Raw genomic sequence first — 22,216 nt, 5'->3', positions numbered from 1 at the left:
TCTCTCTCTCTCTCTCTCTCTCTCTCTCACACATACACACACACACACACACAAATGATTTTGAGAGGTATTTTCTTCTATACACATTGACATCTTAGAAAAATTTGAAAAAAAATTAATAATTTTTTATTTTAGTAAATATAATCTTTGACACTTCTAAGTGTCCTAAATGATGATATAATGATTTTTAGTTAACATGCTATGCTGTGCTTCCTATTGCTTAGGGTACATTTAGCTTTTAGAGGGACTTATAATACATTTAGGCCTCTAGCCTTTGCTCAAAGTATTGTTTCCTAAGTAGCAAAGATAAGATGGCCTGATTCTAGCATTTCCAATCTTTTCTTTTTTTTTTTTTTCATTTGGTTTCTATTGAAAACAGCAACATGTAAGTATGTTGTTACCCTTTGTTGGACTGCTGTCAGTAAACACCACACACAGTGTTAACATTCCTGCAATGTGTTGATTAACAACTAGGAGATGGAGGAGGGTAACTCCCACCCTTCATGCTGAACATAAGGCCTGGTTCCATCCCAGGATCGATGCTGTTATGGGATACCTGACTAGCATTCAGACATTCCTGTTTCACAAATGGCTCCCCATTGGCTATTGATGATCAGCTATGTTGGGATCATTGTTTAAGTGCCTAAACACCACTTTAGGGAAGAGTAAACTCATCACTTCACATTATGTGGATTGATGGGTCCACACGTTCCCAAATAGCTGCAGATGTTCAGAGGGAGAATTCAAGGGGGGTCATTTCAGGAGGTATATTTCTGTAATTGTGTTTAAAGGAGGGTAGCCCAGATCAGAATGAGGTTGTCTACCCAGCAATAATTAGACCCTCCACCTTTGAGAAATACCTAATGGTAGCAGTTCTACACACTGGGTATGCCTTTCTGATGCTACTGTCTAAAATTGGGTTAGGATGCTGTTTGAAATCTGTATTAAATGGAAGTGTCCAAAGAGAATGATATTCATATATAAGAATTCCACGTGTAAAGGAAGTAGGGCTAATTCTTACTTTAGAAGAGACATTTCAAGATAAGTGGTAAAAAACCCTTGAAAGATGTTTCAAGACTTCAAGTTATAGATGGAGAAAGCCCTTTATTTGCAGAAACCAAAGCGGTTGTGGGATTGTGTTCGGCAGTGAATGATCACTTCAGTGATCAAACGCGTGAACCTGGCCTGTGAGGATGGGTCTGATTTATGTCAAAGTTAAGTTTGGGAAAGAGATAGTTTCTCTCAGGAAAGACAAATATTTTAAAGGTATGTGATTCATACAGTAAATATTAGTTTTCTGCTGAGCTACAAAATGGCTTCCAAATGGGCCACAGCTGTTTGAAATAAAGTACAAAGTTGGCCAGAAGAGGATTTAAAAATCATAATATATCATTTATCATTTCCTCAGCTCATCTAAACACTTTTGAATTCATCCTTCCTTAACATAGTTATATGCTGTGGTTTGTTATTCCAAGTAAGCCACCATTTCCTATCTAAGGATCACATCTCCTTGGTTAAACTAAAACATGTATAACAGCTAACCCAAAACACACATAGATAGACATCAGATAGCAATTCTGAAGGATGCAAATCCTGTTCATGTGATCCTGTGATTCACTGAATGCTCTAAATACTACTTAGTATGTGTGTTTGTATAGGCTGATAATTCCTAATTAAAATCAGCACTTCAATGTCAGTGAGTACTACACACTTAACCAGAATAAAAATTCTAATGTAATCTGTCAGTTCCCCCTTGCATTCTTCTTCCCAAACAATCTACCCAGCTCACAGAGAAAAGCAACATTTTCTTTAAGATTTATTTATTTACTTATTTCATATATGTGAGTATACTGTCGCTGTCTCCAGACACACCAGAAGAGGGCATTAGATCCCATAACAGTTAGTTGTGAGCCACCATGTGGTTGCTAGGAATTGAACTCAGGAACTCTCAAAGAACAGTCAGCGCTCTTAACTTCTGAGCCAAGTCTCCAGCCCCTGAAAAGCAACATCTTAAAAATACTTGATAATTCCCTCTTCCTTTCTTCTCTCTGGCTCTGGGTTGTAATCTCTAGTTAGTTTGCTTCAGCAGTTGTCACAGTTATAAGAAAAAGGTGTAAAATCCTTCTTATTCTGAATTCTACTCAAACCCTATTTAAAAACAGACAAGGTGCTTTCTCTTTTGGTTAAGCACAAATGTCTTTTTTTCCACTACCATTTCTTACTTAGAGAAAATGCTTAACAACAGAATTATGTATGAAGAAGAATGACTTCATTACAATCCTGGAGATACCTCTTCAGCACATTCATATGTATACCTGCTTTTAAGAATGATGTCTTTTAAGTCCGTTGGAAAAAGTGCGGCAGTGTTTTATGCCACTTGGTCCTTAAATGTGTCTACCTATCTATTTTGTGTAAGTTGCTCAGCATCTTTATAAGGACACTCTAACTGGAAAGATTTCATAAGGTTGTGTTTCAAGGACTGAGAATGTTACATGATATGACAGAAATCTTGCTACTGATTCCTTTCGAAGACTCTTTCATACACCTGACGAATTTCGGCCATGTTGACGCCATCTGTCCCTGGCTACTAGGGACCAGAAACAGGCAGTTTGGCTTTAGAAATGGCTGTAAAATGTATCTACTGATTTATTAAATGAAGACAACTCACTAAGTACCATGTTGTTAATTAATTACTCTTAACTAACAGGCTGATTCCTATGTGTTTAATGAAGCATGAAGGGTACAGACACCAAGTAGCAGCAAAATCATGCTTTGACTCCATGCCTCTTGTCATTGTCATCATCAGGATCTTTCTTTTATGTATCATCTTTAGTTCCTCCAAAGACAGTGTTGCCTTGGTGATATTCCTCCTGTTTCCGAGAACAGGAATCACAGGCACAATAAATAATACTGTATGGCAGGATTAGGAGTGAATCAAAGCAATATGGTATCAAAGATTCACTTCTGTTTGCTCATGGCTCCCCCTAGATATGAAAATGCCATAAGATGCACGTTGAAATTCATAGTTGTAAGGTCTGGTCTATTTCTCATGATAAAAGCCCAGCATTCAGAGCAGTGTCTGATACATAGTAGGTGCTCAGGAAACACAGTCAGACATCAGCAAAAGATAGGACATTATCCTGAGTAGTGTGTTGGCAGGTGGTACTGTTCTGGTGTTGATATAACAGTGGTCCTACACAATACCCTAGCTGCAATGGCATTAGGCTGTATAATGGCACAAAAACACTGTTGTCCACATTGTCCATATCAATAGAAGCACTGTTGTGAACCCTATGCCAGGATTTATTGAATGAAAATCCTCAGAATGGAGATTCACATTGTGTGAGTCAGCATTAGCATGATTTTAAGGATAAATTACTAAATTGGATCTTCTAAATTAAAACACACATTAATGGAAGCAGAGAATTTGATAGATATGCAATTTATCCCAAACATATATACAAATGAAGAGTTGTAACAGACTGGAATGGAATGAATATCAACTGGAGTTATCTCTTCATCAGAGCTATGGAAACATTTAAATGAATTATTAACTCTTACTGTGTATAGTATATAAATATTCACACACCTGAATTATACATGCTTATATCCATGGTGCCATGAAACACTCTCATTGACGTACTAACATCATATATATGTTCTGTATATGTTTTGTGTATGTATACATATACATACACAAAAGCACTATTGTCCATATATATACTTAGAGAGAGAGAGAGAGAGAGGGGGGGGGGGAACCTGGCTTTAGAAGTGAAATATGCTTAACATTTCATGGTATAATCTAATTGCCCATTTGCAAATTTCTGTGAATATAAACTTTGCTTACATGCTATGGTCTTTATTATTTTTTGGTAATTAAAAATTTCCTTATATATTATTTGAATATTGTAATTTTTTGAGAATAATTACTTTTTTATCTTCTTATTTTCTGTTTCTGGGTGTATCATATATGAGTACAATGTCTTTTCATCATACCTATCCCCTCATTCCCCCTCCATCTCCTCCTACGTCCTTCTTGATACCTCCCTATCAAATTCATACCCTCTTCCTCTATAAATGTGCATGTGTGTATGTGTGTGTGTGTGTGTGTGTGTGTGTGTGTACTTGGGTATAGTGCTGAGACTTCTGCATGAACAATTGCTTTATGAAGCCAATAAGCTATCCAATATGTTTCATCTTTTAGAGAGTAGGAAACACACCATGTTTATATGTAAATTGTTAAGACAAATTTATACCTGTTCAAATGCAGGGATTTCGTTAACCTTAAGTATGGTTGACATGAAATCCAAATTTTGTCCTACGATAAGGAGCAAAATCCCCAGCAGCATTTATGTGGTGGGTGTCTGAGCATGAATGAGAAGCAAATGATTGGATTCCATGGGCTCAGAGGATTTGTCACTGCTTCCTAAGTATAATTCTGGCTCTTCATATCCCTGCTGCTTCTAATTTAGCAGGACAGGCTCATAATTGAAGCAAATTAACTATTTACAGTTGCCCCTTCTACCAGGGAAGAAGAGACAGCAGCAGGAAGAAGGAGGAAATGACACTCTTCCCACTTGTCAGATCTGCCCTTATATAAACACATTAACAGTAATTTCATGAGGCGTCAAACATAGGAATAAATACTGAGAGATAAAATAATGAGGTGCTGCTATTGAGCTGAACTGCTGGGTCTAATATCCTTGGATATGAATTATGCATCCCGAAAGAAGGCATATGCTACAGTATTCAAACATGTTCCCGGCAAGTGATATCTGCTCATTAGGCAGTGCATCGTGAGGTAAATCCACTCTCTTCTTCCACGACAGGACTAGCATTTACAAAAATACACTCTCCGGGCACCCATGAGCTGTGGTTTCCCCCAATACACCAAATCCGAATAGGCTTTCCACTCCATTTTTAGCATAACAGCATGTTTATTTAGCTCTTGGCTGCAGCTTTAAAGCCATTTAACGTAATGTAAACAAGAACATTTTGTTTGTAATTTGCTAAATGTCTTACAGCCCGACTGTGTCTCCAATTTGGAACTTAAGGTTCATTTAGTAATTTACATCTGGTTCTGATTTAAGGTGACTTTCCATGACTAAAAGGGACTCAAGAACCCTTTACAGCACTCTGGGTCAACCTGTTCTGTTGGAAGCTGACCACTCCTTTTATTTTATTGAGTTGGAATTGTCTTATATTGCCATCATGAGCTCGGGCCCTTTACCACAGTGATCAGAATCAGAGCATTCCAAAGTGATGGAGGTAGATGAGAAATTTAGATGGAACTTTGTAAAAAGATGCCAAGGGTTGCTGAAGCCAGGCGCCAGGATGCAAGAGGATAGTATTGTTAACTGATTTTTCTTCCTCTGCAGACTCCAGTCAGGGAGAGAAAAGTAGCAAAACCCAGAATCACAGCAATATTCGTGTTTTATCCCCTTTCTCCATCTGGTCCCTTTTAAACGACTTGGTATGCTTCTGAAATGGGTTCTTCATTGTCTTACGAGTCATTAGCATTTAAAGCCCCCAGTTGGGATCCTAAGCACTGTTCTCTCTGCATGCCGGATCCAGCCTTGTCTTCCCAAGTATTAAAATGGAGCCTTCTCGAGCTGTGGACTGTGTTCAGCGTCTTTGGAGGGAAGGATTCGTGGGGGAGGGAGGGGGTTGTTTGCCTTGACCATAGTTATTCCTCCTCTTGCCTTCCTTTTGAATTCTCTTCATTGACAGAGTATTTGCAGAACCAAAGTACACGCAGTTTCTCAGTCACCATGGATTCTAAAAAGTTAAGATGTATTCTCCGAGCTGGCTTTTCATTCCTGCCTCGACTGCACACTGAGCAGGCATGGGATGGAATCACAGTGCTCTGTTAGGTGTGTTTCTTCTGCTTGGCAGAAAGCTATTTACTTGTCATCTTGCTAATGATGTTTCCTCTTAAATATTGTAATTTCCCGAGTCCCCAGTAAGTCATCGATAATCCTGTCCATTTCCCTCTGTTTGTTCTTATATTGGTAGCTGCTATATTGTGGGTTAGTATGACAACAAGGTTTTTAAGCAACTACAGCACATGAAATTTCTACCTCCTACCCTAACCGCCTACACAACCTAAAACTATCCTGTGGGCTTGTCTAAACTAATTTAGGAGTGTTCCTTTAAAATACAGAGCAGTAAGTAGGCTCCCCAAGTTCAAACATTAAATGAGAGTTAAGTACAATTACTTTGAGTTTGAAGCAGATATTATAGTGAGTTGGCACAATGAGTCCAAATTAAAAGGGGATGAACAGGTGGTAATGCAGCAGATATAACATTCTGGAATAATTTCATGATGGTTTTTGGAAGCTCCAGTGTACCTTTTGGGCAGGCATACTCTCCACACTGGCATCTCCTGCAAACATTCAGTGACAGGCTGCCACAGAGCAGCAGAGCAGCGGCCCGGCCATAGGCTGCCATATGCTCCTTACTCGGATGCATGGGTGGGTGTAGGCCCTATGTGTGCTGTAGTGTAGTATCATAATCCAATCGTTGGAGAGGAATCTACAGTCTCTGTCTTTATTAAACAAGAGCACCTTTAGAGGGAAAGAGTCAGCTCTCCTGTATTCCTGCTGCAACAGGGAACATCAGGCTCAGATACAAACTATCTCAGGGTAACCTGAATTGCTCACAACACCTTGTTTGGGTAACTCTCAAAAAAGTACTCAAATTTTAAAGTACTTACTTCCTTAAAAAATATAATATAGTAATATTTTCTTAGATAATCTTGGCATAAGTCTTTTTATTCAGTAGATTTGATTCTTGGATATGAATCCTATTGTCCAACTATTGTATAATTGTATCCTTTATGTATCAAATGAATTTCTTCTAAACATCTCAAGTCAGAACCATAAGTCAGAACCAAGGGAGTAGACACATTTTGAGGTCTCTTTTCTTTTCTTCCTTTCTTTTATCTTCCTTTCTTTTCTTTTCCTAAAACTCTCTCTGAAGATCAGGCTGGTCTCAAACTCACAGAGATCCTCCAGCTTCTGCCTCCAGAGTGCTAGGATTAAATGTGTGTCACCAATGTCTGGCTTTGAGTTTGTTATTGAATGAGAAGAAAAACACAAAAGAGAAAAGGGAAAATGTCTTGACATTACAAGTGATTTATTAAGAAGTCTTGGCTATTACAGTATAAGCCCGGATACCTAGAGTAGGGAATGTGAGTAATGTCTTCCTTTAAGTTGATAAGAGCACTTCTCTCTTTCTCCCCCCGACATATGCATAGACATGTGATCACAGACACATAGTTTCCTTATACAGCTAAGCAAAAAAAAATGTTAAAAGCTATTTCAATACTTCTTTCTTGTTATATTAAAAATACAAATCATCATTGTAATAGAATTAGTAGACAAAACTTGACTCTTCACACTTGGAATTATCTAGTGTTGGGTGTATGAGCATTATTTTTTTCCACCAGAAATAAGAGTATAGACAGCAATTTTTACATTGGTAATGCAAAGGACAGATCCTGGGGTGTGAGAAGTCCTTGTAGACCTCTCTCTTAAAAATCCTGGTTTTGAATATAGGAGAGTCGTAGGACAACTGGGACCACAGAGACACATAAGAAAAGGTGACTAAGTGTTAGCTAGAGAAAGTGATGTTTTTGAAAAAGCAGAAGGCAAGGCAGAAGAAAGAACAAGCACATCTATATTCTGATGCCAAGGGTTGCTGTGCACAATCCTTGAGGAAAAGGCACTTTCTGGAACTTCCTCTGGGAAGTGTAATCTCAGGGAAGAGGAGGACAGGGCTTGATGCTCAGAACATTCCCAAGAGTGCATGGAAGATTGGCAGAACAGCAGAATAGCCAGGCAAGGACACGACATTGTTCAGAGAACAGGGCCAAGGGCTGGGCCATCTCATCCACGTGTACTTTGGCCATCATTCAGCAATTGGATGGGGGGGGGGGATAACTGGAGGATATGATATCTCTACAGTTCCACCCTCAATTGGAAACTTCATTTAAAATCTGAGAGTATAGAAAATAATTGATCTGAGTTAGGGAGCAGCTAGAAACTGGCTCCAAAGTCCTGAAATGGTCACATTAGGTTTCACTTAGAATTATAAACTATGGCATTACCTGCTCTATTAACAATCACACAGTATCTTTATCACACAGTATCTTTATCACTCTCAAAGTACTGCACCCAGTACTCTGCAGGCCAGGTCTTGTTGACATTCATTCTGCCTGACAATCTCGAAGGCATAAGAAAATATATATTTGGCTAGATAGATGCCTCAGAAGTTAAGAGCACTGGCTGTTCTTCCAGAGTACCAGGTTCAATTCCCAACACGTACATGGCAACTCACAACTGTTCTAACTCCAGTTCCAGGGGATCCGATACCCTCACCCAGATATACATTCAGGCAAAAATACCAATGCACATGACATAAAAATAAGTTAAAAAAGGAAAATGTGTATTAATTTCAGATCATAAGGGATAACTGACTTAAGGAGTTGGCAGTATTGGGAATGGGAGAAGTAAGTTTTGTTTCTTGGCATCTGGTTTTTATCATTGCAATCTTTGCCATTTTTAGGAGTTTTTCATAACTTAAGTTAAATGGCAAGTCCTCCTCATAGAAACTCTATGTTCCAATGAAATAAGTATAGGTTGCTTGTTCAGCATCTGGAGACTGGTTTGTCTTGCTTGCTGCCAGGTCTATTGTGTCTGGACAGTGCTTGGCAAATATATGCTCAAAAATATTTGTCCAATAAATGAGTGAACTTAATTTTCCTGACTTTATTTCATAGATTTTGAACAATTCATTATAGGTCTATGAGTACTGAACAGAAAAAAGGAAGTAATTCAAATGTCTTTCAAGAGTATAAAACCCTACTTAGAGGATAGATATTGACATAAACTAAGATTCCACCAGAATCTAGACATTTTTCTGTTTTCTCTCTTTTTTTTAAAGTTTCAATCTCTCCCCTGCATCCTTGTCCTGTATGTGTATATGTACAAGTGTGAATTCATGTGCATGCATGCGTGCATGCATGAGTGTATGCATGCATGCAAGCATGTGTGCATACATGTATGTGTGTGCATGTGTGCGTGTTTGCAGGAGTCTTGTGTGTGCCAAGGTGTATGTGAGAAGTTCAGAGGACCATCTCAGGTGCTGGCCATTGCCTTGTATGTTGTTCGAGGCAGAGACTCTTTGTTGTTTACTGTTGTGCCAGGCTGGCTCATGAGCTTCCAGGAATTCTCCTGTCTCTACCTCCCATCTTACTGTAGAAGTGCTATGAATAGAAATGTGTGACATCACATCTGGCTTTATCGGAGCTCTCTTCTGTATGTGTTTTAAACTCAGGTCTTCACACTTGCACAGCAAGTGCATTATCCTTGCTTTTAAATACACTTCCCTGGACATGGTGAAGAGTCAAATGTTATCTAAATATATGTTTAGTGCAACAACTGCCTTTGCAATAGCTGTGTTATGTTGTTATATTGACCATTTATTTTAGTTATCGTGATTATTTGTTTGCAGCAATACTACATTGTGACAATGTCTACCCATTAGTTTAGACATAGAATTAATATTTCTTCTTCATGTACGTGAGCTCTCAGTGTGACTCCTCACCCTCTTTAAGATTACCTAGATGACTCGTGGTACTGCTGTCATGTCTTACACACTCCTCCCTAAGCATGGCCCTCAGTCACACCCTAGCCATCCATAGGAAAAGAAAGAAAAGCAGCCGTCTGGTCCCACTTAACACAGCCTAGAAACGTGAGCTAAATATATGTGAGGGGTTAAATAACACACCCTGGTGGTCTTTAGGGAAGGGACAAGGATAGAAACAAACTTGAGGTTCATTTGCTCAGAGCAAAAAGAGCTTGATGACAGACAGGAGAGGAAATAGCAAGCACCGAAGAGCGGTGTGGCTAGTTTTCAAAGGGGAAACTTTTAGTCTCTGTGCTCATATGGGCAACATTAAGAAGTGATGCAATCCTGGCTAGGGTATGTGGAAGTCCTTCCAAAAGCCGCTACGCTGTATAAACTTTGAAACAAGGGAAACTAACATGCTACTTAGGGAAGAGTATAAAGAGAGTACAAGATTAAGTGGCACTCTCTTAACATATGGTTCAGACAGAGGACACTTTCGCAGTCACAGTTATGGTATCTGACTAATTTCCCTTAGTTTCATAGAGGCTCTCACACACTGTCTGCCATCAAGCTAACTGCAGTGATTTTAAACCCTCTTACCTGTTTCTGTTCTTCTCCTAGGCCATCCCACATGGATGCCACAATCTTCGAGACTTCCCCAAAAGTAGCATTTGGGTTCTGGCCCTTGATGGCAGCCTGGGTATCCCGAAAGAACAAAGCATAGGCAGACACAGGCTTCTGGGGCTCGTTAGGATCCTTCTTCTTCTTCTTTTTGGGAGTTTTTGGTTTTTTTCCCATATCAGAGGCAGGCCGCTTCTCTCCTCCATTGATCTGAAATAAAAATCAAGATAGAGTTATGGAGGAACTGAGAAAAATCAGTGGCTGAATCATATTGCTATATTCCCTTGACACAGACTCAAAATGCCACCAGACAACCCTTACCCGAGGCATTTCTAAGAATACTAAGTATTGATAGTATAGTTTTACGTGTAAATCTTCACATTTTGTTTGGAATATAGCTCACTGGTAGAATGCTTGTCCAGTATGTTCCAGGTCTTGAATTTGATCCCTACTACACAAGAGAACAAAAACTACAAAGATCACATTTCTTTCTTTGTTTCTTTCTTCCTTTGTTTGTTTGTTTCTTTCTTTCTTTCTTTCTTCCTTTCTTCCTTTCTTTTTTCTTTTTTTTTTTTTTTTTTTTTTTTTTTTTTTTTTTTTTTTTTTTTTTTTTTTTTTTTTTTTTTTTTTTTTTTGTTGTTGTTTTTTAAGACAGGGTTTCTCTGTGTAGCCCTGGCTTTCCTGGAACTCACTGTGTAGACCAAGCTGGACTTGAACTCAGAAATCCACCTGCCTCTGCCTCCCAAGTGCTGGGATTAAAGGCGTGCGCCACCACCGCCCAGCTGTAACTGCACATTTCATGTGACCTCCCTACTCACCCTTTTCCCAGTTCAATTTATGTAGCTCGAACTTGTCTTGTTTCCTTCTGTTGTGTATGCCCTGCCTAGCTGAAGCTTTGCCTAACTCTATTTCTTTCTGTAGATGTGCAGGGACTACAGAAATGTGATAATACATCTGGCTTTACACGAGTTCCGGGGATTTGAACTCAGTCCTAACAGCTGTCAGCAAGTGCTACACAGTTAAATGCTACTCCTTACCTGGCTTCACCCTTTCTCTGTCACTGTAGCTGAAACAACAGCAATCTTCTCTTGTAGTGACCTTACTGACTCTGTTCTCTTCTAGGGAGTTCTGACTTAGCTTCCTAATTATGACTTTAAACATTGGTCAGCATGCTTAGGAAATAAAGTCAAATGGTTCTTGATTCTATATTTTGGCCTATAGATGTGAGTGGGTAGGGTGGGAGTAGGAATCCAGCAATGCTTATGGTTTTGACTGGCTTAGAATCTGGGTCACGCTTATCAAGGGGAACTTTCTGTAATGAGGGAAAATATTCTATAATCTACACTGTCCTGTTTGGGTTTCAAGAGCTATATGATGATAATGAATGCTTAAATGAGTAAGATGAGTTATACCCTTTTTAAAGTTCAACAATCTATGAGTACCTAATGACTAACATGTTGAAGAGTATACCCAAAAATTATCTAGATTCTAGAGATTTCTAGACCAATTTAGAACTGCATGTACTCCAACTAAAAATAGATTCCATCTTTTCCCCCTGTTTTGAGGTAATTTAAATGGTTATTCTGACACAATTAAGAATGCTACACCACAGTACTAGTGTGTTATGCAGGTGAATAACATGTTTGTTGCTAAGTAAATGTGATGTCATTTAATCCATCTCTGTAAAATGAGGATTTTTGTGAGTATTTCTTTTCACTTTTCAACTATAAAGTCATATGAATATGTATATATGTATATGTATATGTATATGTATATATATACACAAACACACATATATACATATGTTATATATATATGGTATATATATATGATATATATATACCAGTGCTAACTGGAAGAACCATGTTCACAGGTGCCTGTCATACTGACCTAAGTCTTATTTACGCTATCTCCCCACAGTAGGCACTCTCACAGCTCTCTCACAGCACTCTCACAGCTATTCTGACCTTTACCTTCTCTGGCTGATGTGTACTTTTCCTACCCGGACTTTCCCTTTTCATACGACTTATTCACATAGCATGCTTGGTAAGATGTATGTGTACAAGAACTACCCTCCCTTACCATGCAGACAAAGCACGTTCAATTAAGAGTTCTATGGCTATATCAGAAAATCTAAATTCACGACCTCCCTTAATTACCCAACAGCTATGTTGTCTTTCTGAAATTAATTTCCCTGAGCCCCCAATTTTCTACCATGAGTTAGTTTCAGATCAATTTTTATAATTACTGGAATGTATATACTTAAATATCTAAAAAGTTTAGAAGCCTATTCAAATACAAATGATGACACATTTAAAACTTTAAAAATTAACTCATCAAAGAAATGCAAAAACATCCTCTTCATATTTGATATGTAAAGTCAGTTTGAAAGACTTGCTCAAGTACCAGTAAGAAACAGGAAACAGGCTTAAAGTAAATTCTTTGGCTTTGTATTCATTTGAGAAACATAGAGAACTGAGAAGGATAATAAGATGACAACTGGCTACTGACAACTGATGGGAGGGGAATAGCTGATTTTCTACAGAGATTTGGCTCCTAAATGGCTCTCCATCCTCTACTGCAGCATCCTACACCCTTGAACACACAGGTAGCACTGAGTGTACGTGTGCATTTCAAAAGAATACACAGTGTTGAGAGGTGTCTTGATTTGAATAAGAATACCCCAATTGGCTCATATGTTTGAATGTTTGGTCACTGGAGTGGGTAACTGCATAAAAGAACTAGAAGGTGGGAGGACCGCCTTTGACTGAGGACCGAGGAAGTGTGTCACTGGGGGTGGGCCTTGGGGTTGCAAAAGTCTATATGAAGCCAAGAGTCTCTGTCTTCCTGTTGCTTACAGATCTGGATGTAGAACTACTTCTCCAGCACCATGTCTGCCTGTGTGCTGCCATTGCTCCCACCATGATGACAATGGACTAACCTCTCAAACTGTAAGCAAGCCCCTAATTAAATGCTTTCTTTTATAAGAGTCTTCTTGGTCATGGTGTCTGTTGACCGCAATAGAATAGTGACTAAAACAGGAAGGAAAAAGAGGGAGGGACAGGAGAGGAATTAGACAGGAGAGAATGGGGAAGTTTAGCAGTGTACATTATATGCTTGTTTGAAATTCTTGAACAATAAAAAAATTTAGAAAATAGAAAAAATATTCTGCTAGAAAAAAGGAAGTTGGATACTCTAAAAATATCTACTCTACAAGCTCAAGGAACCCCATGATAACATGATGCTCTGAACCAAGTTGTAAAGCTAATGTAGATTAACACTAGTTGATAACTTCTCTAGTTTGAATCTTAGAGGTGATCTTGGGAAACTTCTGGATACCATCAAATTCTGTTAGAAGAATTAGTCATCAATTATGTCTTCCCATTGGGCTTGCCTGAAGAAACTTTAATACATGTCCTGATGTACCTAGGCATGGGAAGCTGATCTTAGTCAAACTATCTAGTTCCATTTGATTACCTAACACATAAAATATACTGAAAAAGAAATAAACTACCCTTTTCTGTCTGCTAAGATGACACATGCTCACAGTCTTCTTTCTGTAACCAACTTCTCCAACCATGTTTGTGCTGGCTATGCATTGTCTCTTGTCATAACTTCCTGCTGGTTTCTATTCTTTTAGCTCTTCATAAAGTCACCAATGCCTTCATAGACAATCTAACTTCCCCAGGAAGAGAGGAATCTTCTCTTCTAGTCTTAGAACACACAACTAATGAAATCATCTCTTATTTGGCTAGAATTGCTGGCTTTAGAGGAGTTTTCTTTGGCTCGTCTTCCTCTACATGGTCATTTCACGGCACCATTCTCTGCCTGGCTTTGTGCTGTAACTCTCTTCTTTCATGAGCCTCATAAGCACATAGGGTTTCTATGACTATTTGTGGCTGGATGCTTGTTAGGTCTGTGAATTCCTCATTTGACATGCATAGAAGCAAATGTTATTTGATGTCGTTATCTGAACCCTCTTAATCATATCTCAAACTCACGTCAGGCTCTTTTAATGTAATTGCTGTTTTACCTAGATTTCTATCCATAGCATATGATGAACTTCTAACTACACAACAATATTCACATGGTTGCCGTGCTTTTTTTTCAGCCCAATTGGTAGTGCTACCAAGGTAAGGTGAGGTCTAGTTTTGTTTACTATAGCACTTAAGTAGCTCCTGAAATACACAGAAAGTACTTAACAGTTACCATAGTACTAGCATAAAATAATATACTATAAAATAATACTTTGACAGGAAAGACAAATGAATGTTAGAAAAAGCAGTTTCTGTTACAGGAAATTACACACAGCTTACTTGAGCACGTTAGGATAAACAAATATGTAGCAAAAGGAGAAACATGGATAGGCTTTCTTTAAAAAGTATTTGAAATCTTACTAGCAATTTCTTTGCACTATAGGATGTACCTTTGTGGTTTTCTTCTTTATAGTTTTTTATAGCATCTAATTTTATAAACAGCCCTTTGCAGTTATAACAATAAAGTCATTTAAAAAAAAGAATAATAAAAGGAACCAATGAGGTTGGCAATGAAGAACATTAAAGACAGTGTGTGAGCCACCTTTCCTGGATCCATGTAGTTACTACCCCTCATCAATGAAGTCTTTCTTTACAGCAAGTGGAGACAGTAAAAGAAAAGTAAAACTGCACCCAATACAGAGATCAACAAATTATGGGGAGCCCTACCCCAACAGAAACATCTACCTCATAGTTCCTGCATCTACAGATCAGGGGACATGGAGTAAGAGGGGGTGGAGAGCTGGTAAGAATCATGTAACAGCAAAAAGTCTGCTGGGAAAGTTTCTCCTAGAAATAGCTGCATAAACAAGGTCATAAAAATGGCAGTTTCAATGGACATGTTAATGTGGAAGGAGAAACTTTTCTCAGAGCCTCACCCCTGTGCAAAGAACTATAGGCAACCAAGGACTGCTGGGAGAAGAGGAATTAGCCTCTCTTAGGGAGGAACCCCCTTACTAGGTACCCAATACAGAGTGGTCAGCCCTAGAACTCAGTAGGTTACATATGTTTGTGCACACACACATACACACATACACACATACACACATATGGACACATGCGGGTGCACACACAAGTATGTATGTATGCAATAAAAATCAAAGAAAAAGAAGCTGTAAGCTTGAGTGTTAAGGAGGCATAAGAGGGTGGCTGGGAGGGATTGGAGGGAGAAAAAAAGGGGTTAGAGTGCTGTAAGTCTACTTCAATTAAAACCATATTAACAAAAACTAATATTAAGGATGGAGTAGTCAGAGGAGACAAGCATTCAGCTGTGGGTGACTTCTGATGATATGACAGGAAGCACAACAACTCAGTAAGAAATATTGTAGTATACACTTAGGCAAGGTGGAAGGTAGGAGGATTGGGAGAAGCAAAGATAGAGGAAACTGTGGTTGGGGTGTAAGGTATGTAAGGAATAAAAAGGAAACACAGAAAAAAATTGAGACAGAGTTAGTTTGGGTAACAGCCCTGGATGTCCTGAACCCCATTGGTAGACCAGGCTGGTCTGGAACTCACATAGAGAATGCTGGAACTAAAGGTGTTCATCATCACTCCTAGCCAAGTATAAACATTTCTTTTTCTTTTTTTTTTTTTTTAAATCTACTTTTACATACAATCTTTTTAAAAAAATTTTTTATTTTTTTTTCTTTTAAAAGTTTATTAGATATTTTCTTTCTTTACATTTCAAATGTTATTCCCTTTCCTGGTTTTCCCTCCAAAAATCCCCTATGCTCTCCCCCTCCCCCCTGCTCACCAACCCACCCACTCCTCCTTCCTGGCCCAGCATTCCCCTACACTGGGGCATAGAGTCTGTCTTCACAGGACCAAGGGCCTCTCCTCCCATGATGACCGATAAAGCTATCTTCTGCTACACATGCAGCTGGAGCCGTGAGTCCAGCCATGTGTACTCTTTGGTTGGTGGTTTAGTCCCTGGGAACTCTGGGGGTACTGGTTAGTTCATATTGTTGTTCCTCCTATGGGACTGCAAGTCCCTTCAGCTGATTGGGTCCTTTCTCTAGCTCCTCTATTGGAAACCTTTGCTCAGTCCAATGGTTGGCTGCAAGCATCCACCTCAGTACTTGTCAGGAACTGGTAGAGACTCTCAGGAGACAGCTACAACAAGCTTCTGTCAGCAAACACTTGTCATCCATAATAGTGACTTGGTTTGGTGACTATATATGGGATGGATCCCCAGGTGGGGCAGTCTCTGGATGGTCATTCCTTCAGTGTCTGCTCCACACTTTGCTTCTGTAATTCCTTCCATGGTTATTTTGTTCCCCCTTCTAAGAAGAATTGAAGTATCGACACTTTCATCTTCCTTCTTCTTGAGTTTCATGTGGTTTGTGGATTGTATTTTGGGTATTTCAATCTTCTGGGCTAAAATCCACTTATCAGAGAGTGCATACCATGTGTGTTCTTTTGTTACCTTACTCAGGATGGGTTACCTTACTCAGGATAATATTTTCTAGTTCTATCCATTTCCCTAAAAACTTCATGAATTCATCATTTTTTTTAATAGCTGAGTAGTACTCCATTGTGTAAATGTACCACATTTTCAGTATCCATTCCTCTGTTGAGGGACATCTGGGTTCTTTCCAGCTTCTGGCTATTATAAATCAGGATACTATGAACATAGTGGAGCATGTGTCCTTATTACATGTTGGAGCATCTTCTGGTTATATGCCTAGGAGTGGTATAGCTGGGTCCTCAGGTAGTACCATGCCCAATTTTTTGAGGAACTACCAAATTGATTTCCAGAGTGGTTGTACCAGTTTGCAATCCCAACAACAATGGAGGAGTGTTCCTCTTTATCTACAGCCTTGCCAGCATATGCTGTCACCTGAGTTTTTGAACATAACTAATCTGACTGATGCAAGGTGAAACTCAGGGTCATTTTGATTTGCATTTCCCTAAGGATGTTCAACAATTGTTTAGGTGCTTCTCAGCCATTTGAGTTTCCTCTGTTAAGAATTCTCTTTATAGCTCTGTACCCCACTTTTTAATAGGATCATTTAGTTCTCTAGAGTCTAACTTCTTGAGTGCTTTGTATATATTGAATATTAGCCCTCTATCAGATGTAGGGTTGGTAAAGATCTTTTCCCAATCTGTTGGTTGCCATTTTGTCCTATTGACAGTATCCTTTGCCTTACAGAAGCTTTGCAATTTTATGAGGTCCCATTTGTCAGTCTTGACCTCAAACTGTACTACAGAGCAATTGTGATAAAAACTGCATGGTATTGGTACAGTGATAGGCAGGTAGATCAATGGAATTGAAGACCCAGAAATGAACCCATACACCTATGGTCATTTGATATTGATATTGACAAAGGAATTAAAACCATCCAGTGGAAAAATGATAGCATTTTCAACAAATGGTGCTGGCTCAACTGGCTGTTAGCATGTAGAACAATACAAATCTATCCATTCTTATCTCTTTGTACAAAGCTCATGTCCAAGTCGGTCAAGGACCTCCACATAAAACCAGATACACTGAAATTAATAGAAAAGAAAGTGGGGAAGAGCCTTGAGCACATGGGCACAGGGGAAAATTTCCTGAACAGAACACCAATAGCTTATGCTCTAAGATAGAGAATAAACATTTTTTAAAAAGAAAAAAAAGAAGGAAAAAGTGATGATGTGAAAATTAATTTATGCTAAATGAAGAATCTATCTGGAAATTATTTCTACTTATTATTAATGATTATTAATGATGTTGGTATATATGGGGATAAGCCTATGGTATTAAAAAGAAGATGTGGAGATGTTGACTTTAAGTTCGTTATTTTTTTTTAATGAAAGTATGCACAACAGGCACATTTATGTAAGGAATTGTTTATATAACAATCAATTAAGATTCTATATTGTACTTTACGAACATTAGTAATGCATATAATTCTTTCAATAACCACAGGTTCATTATTAAAGTTGCCATTTGTGATGGTTAGCATAAGTGTCAAGGTGATGAGTTAAAAAATTTGCTAAGGTGGAATGTAAACCTGCAGAGTTTCAAGATCCGAGTCATGACACCACTATTGTGATCATAAAAAGAGAAGGAGCTATAAGAATATGTTCTGGTGAGGTGTAGGGGAAGGGGGTGCCTCAGCGGGCCTATGCAGCGGCATCCCTTCCCCCTGAGGGACCAGACACACACCAGTATAGTATAGAATACAGTTTATTCAGGGGATGAGGAGGGGAGTTAAGAGGGTAGCAGAGGGAGAGAGATGCAGAGAGAAGGAGAGTGTAGAGAAGTAAGGGCCAACCATGACCAAGTGGAGATGGGGGAAGGGAATGGGGAGAAAGGAGGAACAGAGGGGCAAGAGGTAAGGTAGAGAAGCAGGAATAAGAGAGAGAGCAGGGCGGGGGTGGGGCAAGCAGCCCCTTTATAGGGCCAGGCCTACCTGGCTGTTGCCAGGTAACCATGGGGAGGAGCATATCTGACTGCTTTCAGGTATCTGTGAGGGTGGAGTTTAGACAGAATGCTAACAACTATTGCTCAGAACTGTCTGCATGCATGGGAACTGACTGACATCTGAGAGCACCAATTTAAAAGATATCTCTCCACTACTCATTACTAAAGATTCAGTGTCCTTATTTCAGTAATTAAGCTACATCATCAAAGTTCTCTTGGGTTGCAATCATCTGAAGACTCATAAAAGTGCCTGTGTGTAACTCCACTGTGCTTTGAGATAATGCCCACTTTTTCCACTAGAGATATACATGAAGGGGGAACGATGTATGCGTGAAAGATCTTCACTTTTATAAAAATAAAATGCAATTTAGAGAGCATGGTTTATTAGGGTGCCCAATCCTTTTGTATAAAAGATTATTTCCTGGATATGATGCTTTTTCTTCTCATGGTGTAAGGAAATAAAATGAAACTTCACTCTTGTTGCTTGATGTCTTCTGCATTCTAGTTCTTGCGTGGTGCTTCGTAAAGATATTTCCCTCAGGGTCATTCTCTGATGTGTGGTTTATATTTTCCACTGCTTTTCATACATGAGAAACATGCAAAAAGGAGCTATCCTTTTAGAACGTGGTTGATGTGCTGGGAGTTTGTGAGGCCTACGTTCCAGTGGTAGCTTTGTTACTCATTTGAGAAGCACAGAGTCTCTATCCATATGCAAAGCTTCCTTGGAAAGGAGCGTTGCTTCAATTTGGACCACTTACCTGCAAGGAATGGGTTGTATTTTGCAAAGTACCCAACTCTTTTGACCACAAAGAATTTAGAATGAATATAAAAGAATGATAAATACAGTTGAGGTGAAAAAAATTAGCTAAATGGATTTAAAATATGTCCCTGGGTATTGCCTGGATTTTGGCTTCATACAATTATGTATGAAAGCTTGTGATTTAGTACCTTAACTTTCTAAGAAATTCTTAGTACTATAATCTGAGTACCACTGTCTAACAGAAAATTCTAGAATGATAAATATGTTCTCTATCCTGTCCAAAAGGGTGGCTACTAACCCCCATATAGCTATAGATCACCTTTATAAAGCTGGTACAATTGAGAGTTGAAAGGATTTAAGTTGAATATTACTTGATTAAATATAAATTTAAGCAGCCATTGGTAACTGGTAGCTTTGTTTTATTAGATGGTTGTGAAGAGTTCAATGGGCACTAGTCTAGAGTATTAACTAACTTACAAGGGTTCTGTAACCAGACAGTAAAATTTAATTCCATTGTATTTCATTTAGAACACAGGAGAAACCTTATTATGTACAAAATAAACTTCCAAAGAAGCCAGGTACATTGAAAGTCAGAAGTCTTAGGAGTATTGATGCCCCCTTTTCTGTTATGTGATGCCTTTCCGTGGTTCACCATATATTTCTGCTCTTCTATTGTACAGTAGTGGGCAAAGGTTTATCATTACAGGGGAACAACTTGGAATACATCTAAAAAGTGTATGAAAACCATAGTAGCCACCAACATAGCTAAACTAAAGCACTAAATAGATCCCCGAATACCTATAGTTATTGTATACTTAAAACACTAAAGAATAAATACACTAAAATACATATACTTTACTCATAAATAATTACCATACAAAAGCTTTCTCAGGTTGCACATGCTTTCTCTAACTTACTTGGATATATTTGTCATACTTCTACAATATCTTCAGACTTCTGGCAATTTGCCTACTACCGTGTATTATTTCTTAGTTATAATGGTGCAGTTAACAAACTTATGATAAGAAAATAATAATCTTTTAATTTAAAAGAAACATGTGCTCAGAATGTTGCTTGGAGAATACTTCCTAGAGAACAAAAATTTTGCATTATCATGGAAAGAGAGACAGGGGTGGGGCTTTTGCCTAGTATGCAGAAAGCTCAAGGTTTAATCCTTAACATCACACACACACACACACACACACACACACACACACACACACACACACATGATTATTAAGGAAAGAGAATCACTGATATTGAAGCATCTCTAGAGAAGTTAGAAATGTCTATAAGCATATTTAAAATAAACTGCCACGGCCCCAAAGCCTTTAATGGAGCCAGGAGAGCTCTTTAATGTATACTATCTAGCAGTAATCGCTGCAGTTTAAAATAGATTTTAATCAAGCCCCATCTGCATAATAGGCTGAACAAACGCATAGGAACTCCACTTATAACTCTTATCATACAAAGTAAACATTGTAAAGTCTTCACCACAGAAACGGGGCATACCTCAGCAATTTTGGGATGTCCTGTTTCCAAAAGTGAAAATTCTGCTGCTTACATCCATTTTCTCTACCTCCTAAGAGGGGCCATCTAATCCCCTTATAAGAATAAATTCAAATAAGCATGGAAAGTGAGCCATCTAGTTACTGTGAAATCAGCAAGCCTGTAGCACTTCTTTCATTTTACAGTTGGGTTTATTATCTTCATTAATAATACCACCATGCTCAATAACTCAACACATCAATTGTAGGAAAACACGTGGAAAGGCCTTTTGTTTTGAAATGATTCAGAACCGTGGGGCACTGTAGCATTATCAGCCTATAAAGCAAATTCACTTTTAAGGACCCTTGATTCTAAAATAAAACAAAAAATAAAACCCTGCATTGTTTTTAGATGAGTTTAGCAAAGACACCTGGCAGCCTTATGTAAAATATAAACTTTGGGTTACTGTCCAGAAAAACTATTGTAAAGTGAGGTACGATTGGTTATAATTACACATACCTACTAGGCTTTAGTGATAGTCTCTGTGTTCCACTGGACCTTTGCTTAATCTGTCTGAGTAGAGCAATATGCTTACTTCTTATTCCTCTATACTGGGGCTCCCTCTGCCTTATAAATAACACAAGCTGCTCAGGTAAGGACCTGAGGAGGTAGATGCCAGGTGGCTAGGCCAAGCTTCATGTTATTTTTATTCCATGAATTATCAAATGTGCTCAGTCATCTAGAATATATCTAAGAACATAAGCTCTTGAAAATACTACATCCTAGCATATTTTGTTGGAACTGATTTTTAGAAACAATCATTTGACAGACTGAATTTTATCATCTTCCTGGTACTAATTTGTTAGGCTCACCATTAACGTGTGTGCGTATGTGTGTGCGTGTGTGTGTGTGTGTGCGTGTGTGTGTGTAAGTGTGTGTGTGTAGATGTGGCAATGGGTCTAATAACATTTAGCATGTGTTAGCAGAAGACCGTCGTCACCTAGGATTCCAGCAATTCCTCTTTACTGTCCTCCACACCACAGTAAGTGACCTTGGGTGTGTGTGTCATACAGTATTGTGGAAAGTTGAAACTTGAATGGTTAAGCTTCATTGAGGTTGTCATCCATGGTGAAATATGGTTTTTGGTAAGCTATCTTTTTTGGGGGTCTTCCAGGCTTTTGAAAGTAATCCTTTACCCATTTTCCTTAAGTAAACTTAGTTAATGTATTGGTTCATGAAGTTGGATTTTGATGGACTCTTTTTTTTTTTTTA

General features: G+C 38.6%; 1 protein-coding gene across 1 annotated transcript in view; it reads right to left on the bottom strand.

Moving 5' to 3' along the window:
* The window catches only part of Tox (thymocyte selection associated high mobility group box), a 314,765-nt gene that overhangs the window by 26,939 nt on the left and 265,610 nt on the right, over positions 1-22,216 (bottom strand). Inside the window, exon 6 of the mRNA XM_031366679.1 lies at positions 10,234-10,464. Within this exon, the coding sequence (XP_031222539.1) occupies positions 10,234-10,464 (231 nt within the window). The remainder of the gene's footprint in view (positions 1-10,233; positions 10,465-22,216) is intronic.

Source organism: Mastomys coucha, unplaced genomic scaffold, assembly GCF_008632895.1.
Source record: "Mastomys coucha isolate ucsf_1 unplaced genomic scaffold, UCSF_Mcou_1 pScaffold14, whole genome shotgun sequence".
Lineage (NCBI taxonomy): Eukaryota > Metazoa > Chordata > Mammalia > Rodentia > Muridae > Mastomys > Mastomys coucha.
This window is presented reverse-complemented; position numbering and strand designations above follow the sequence as displayed.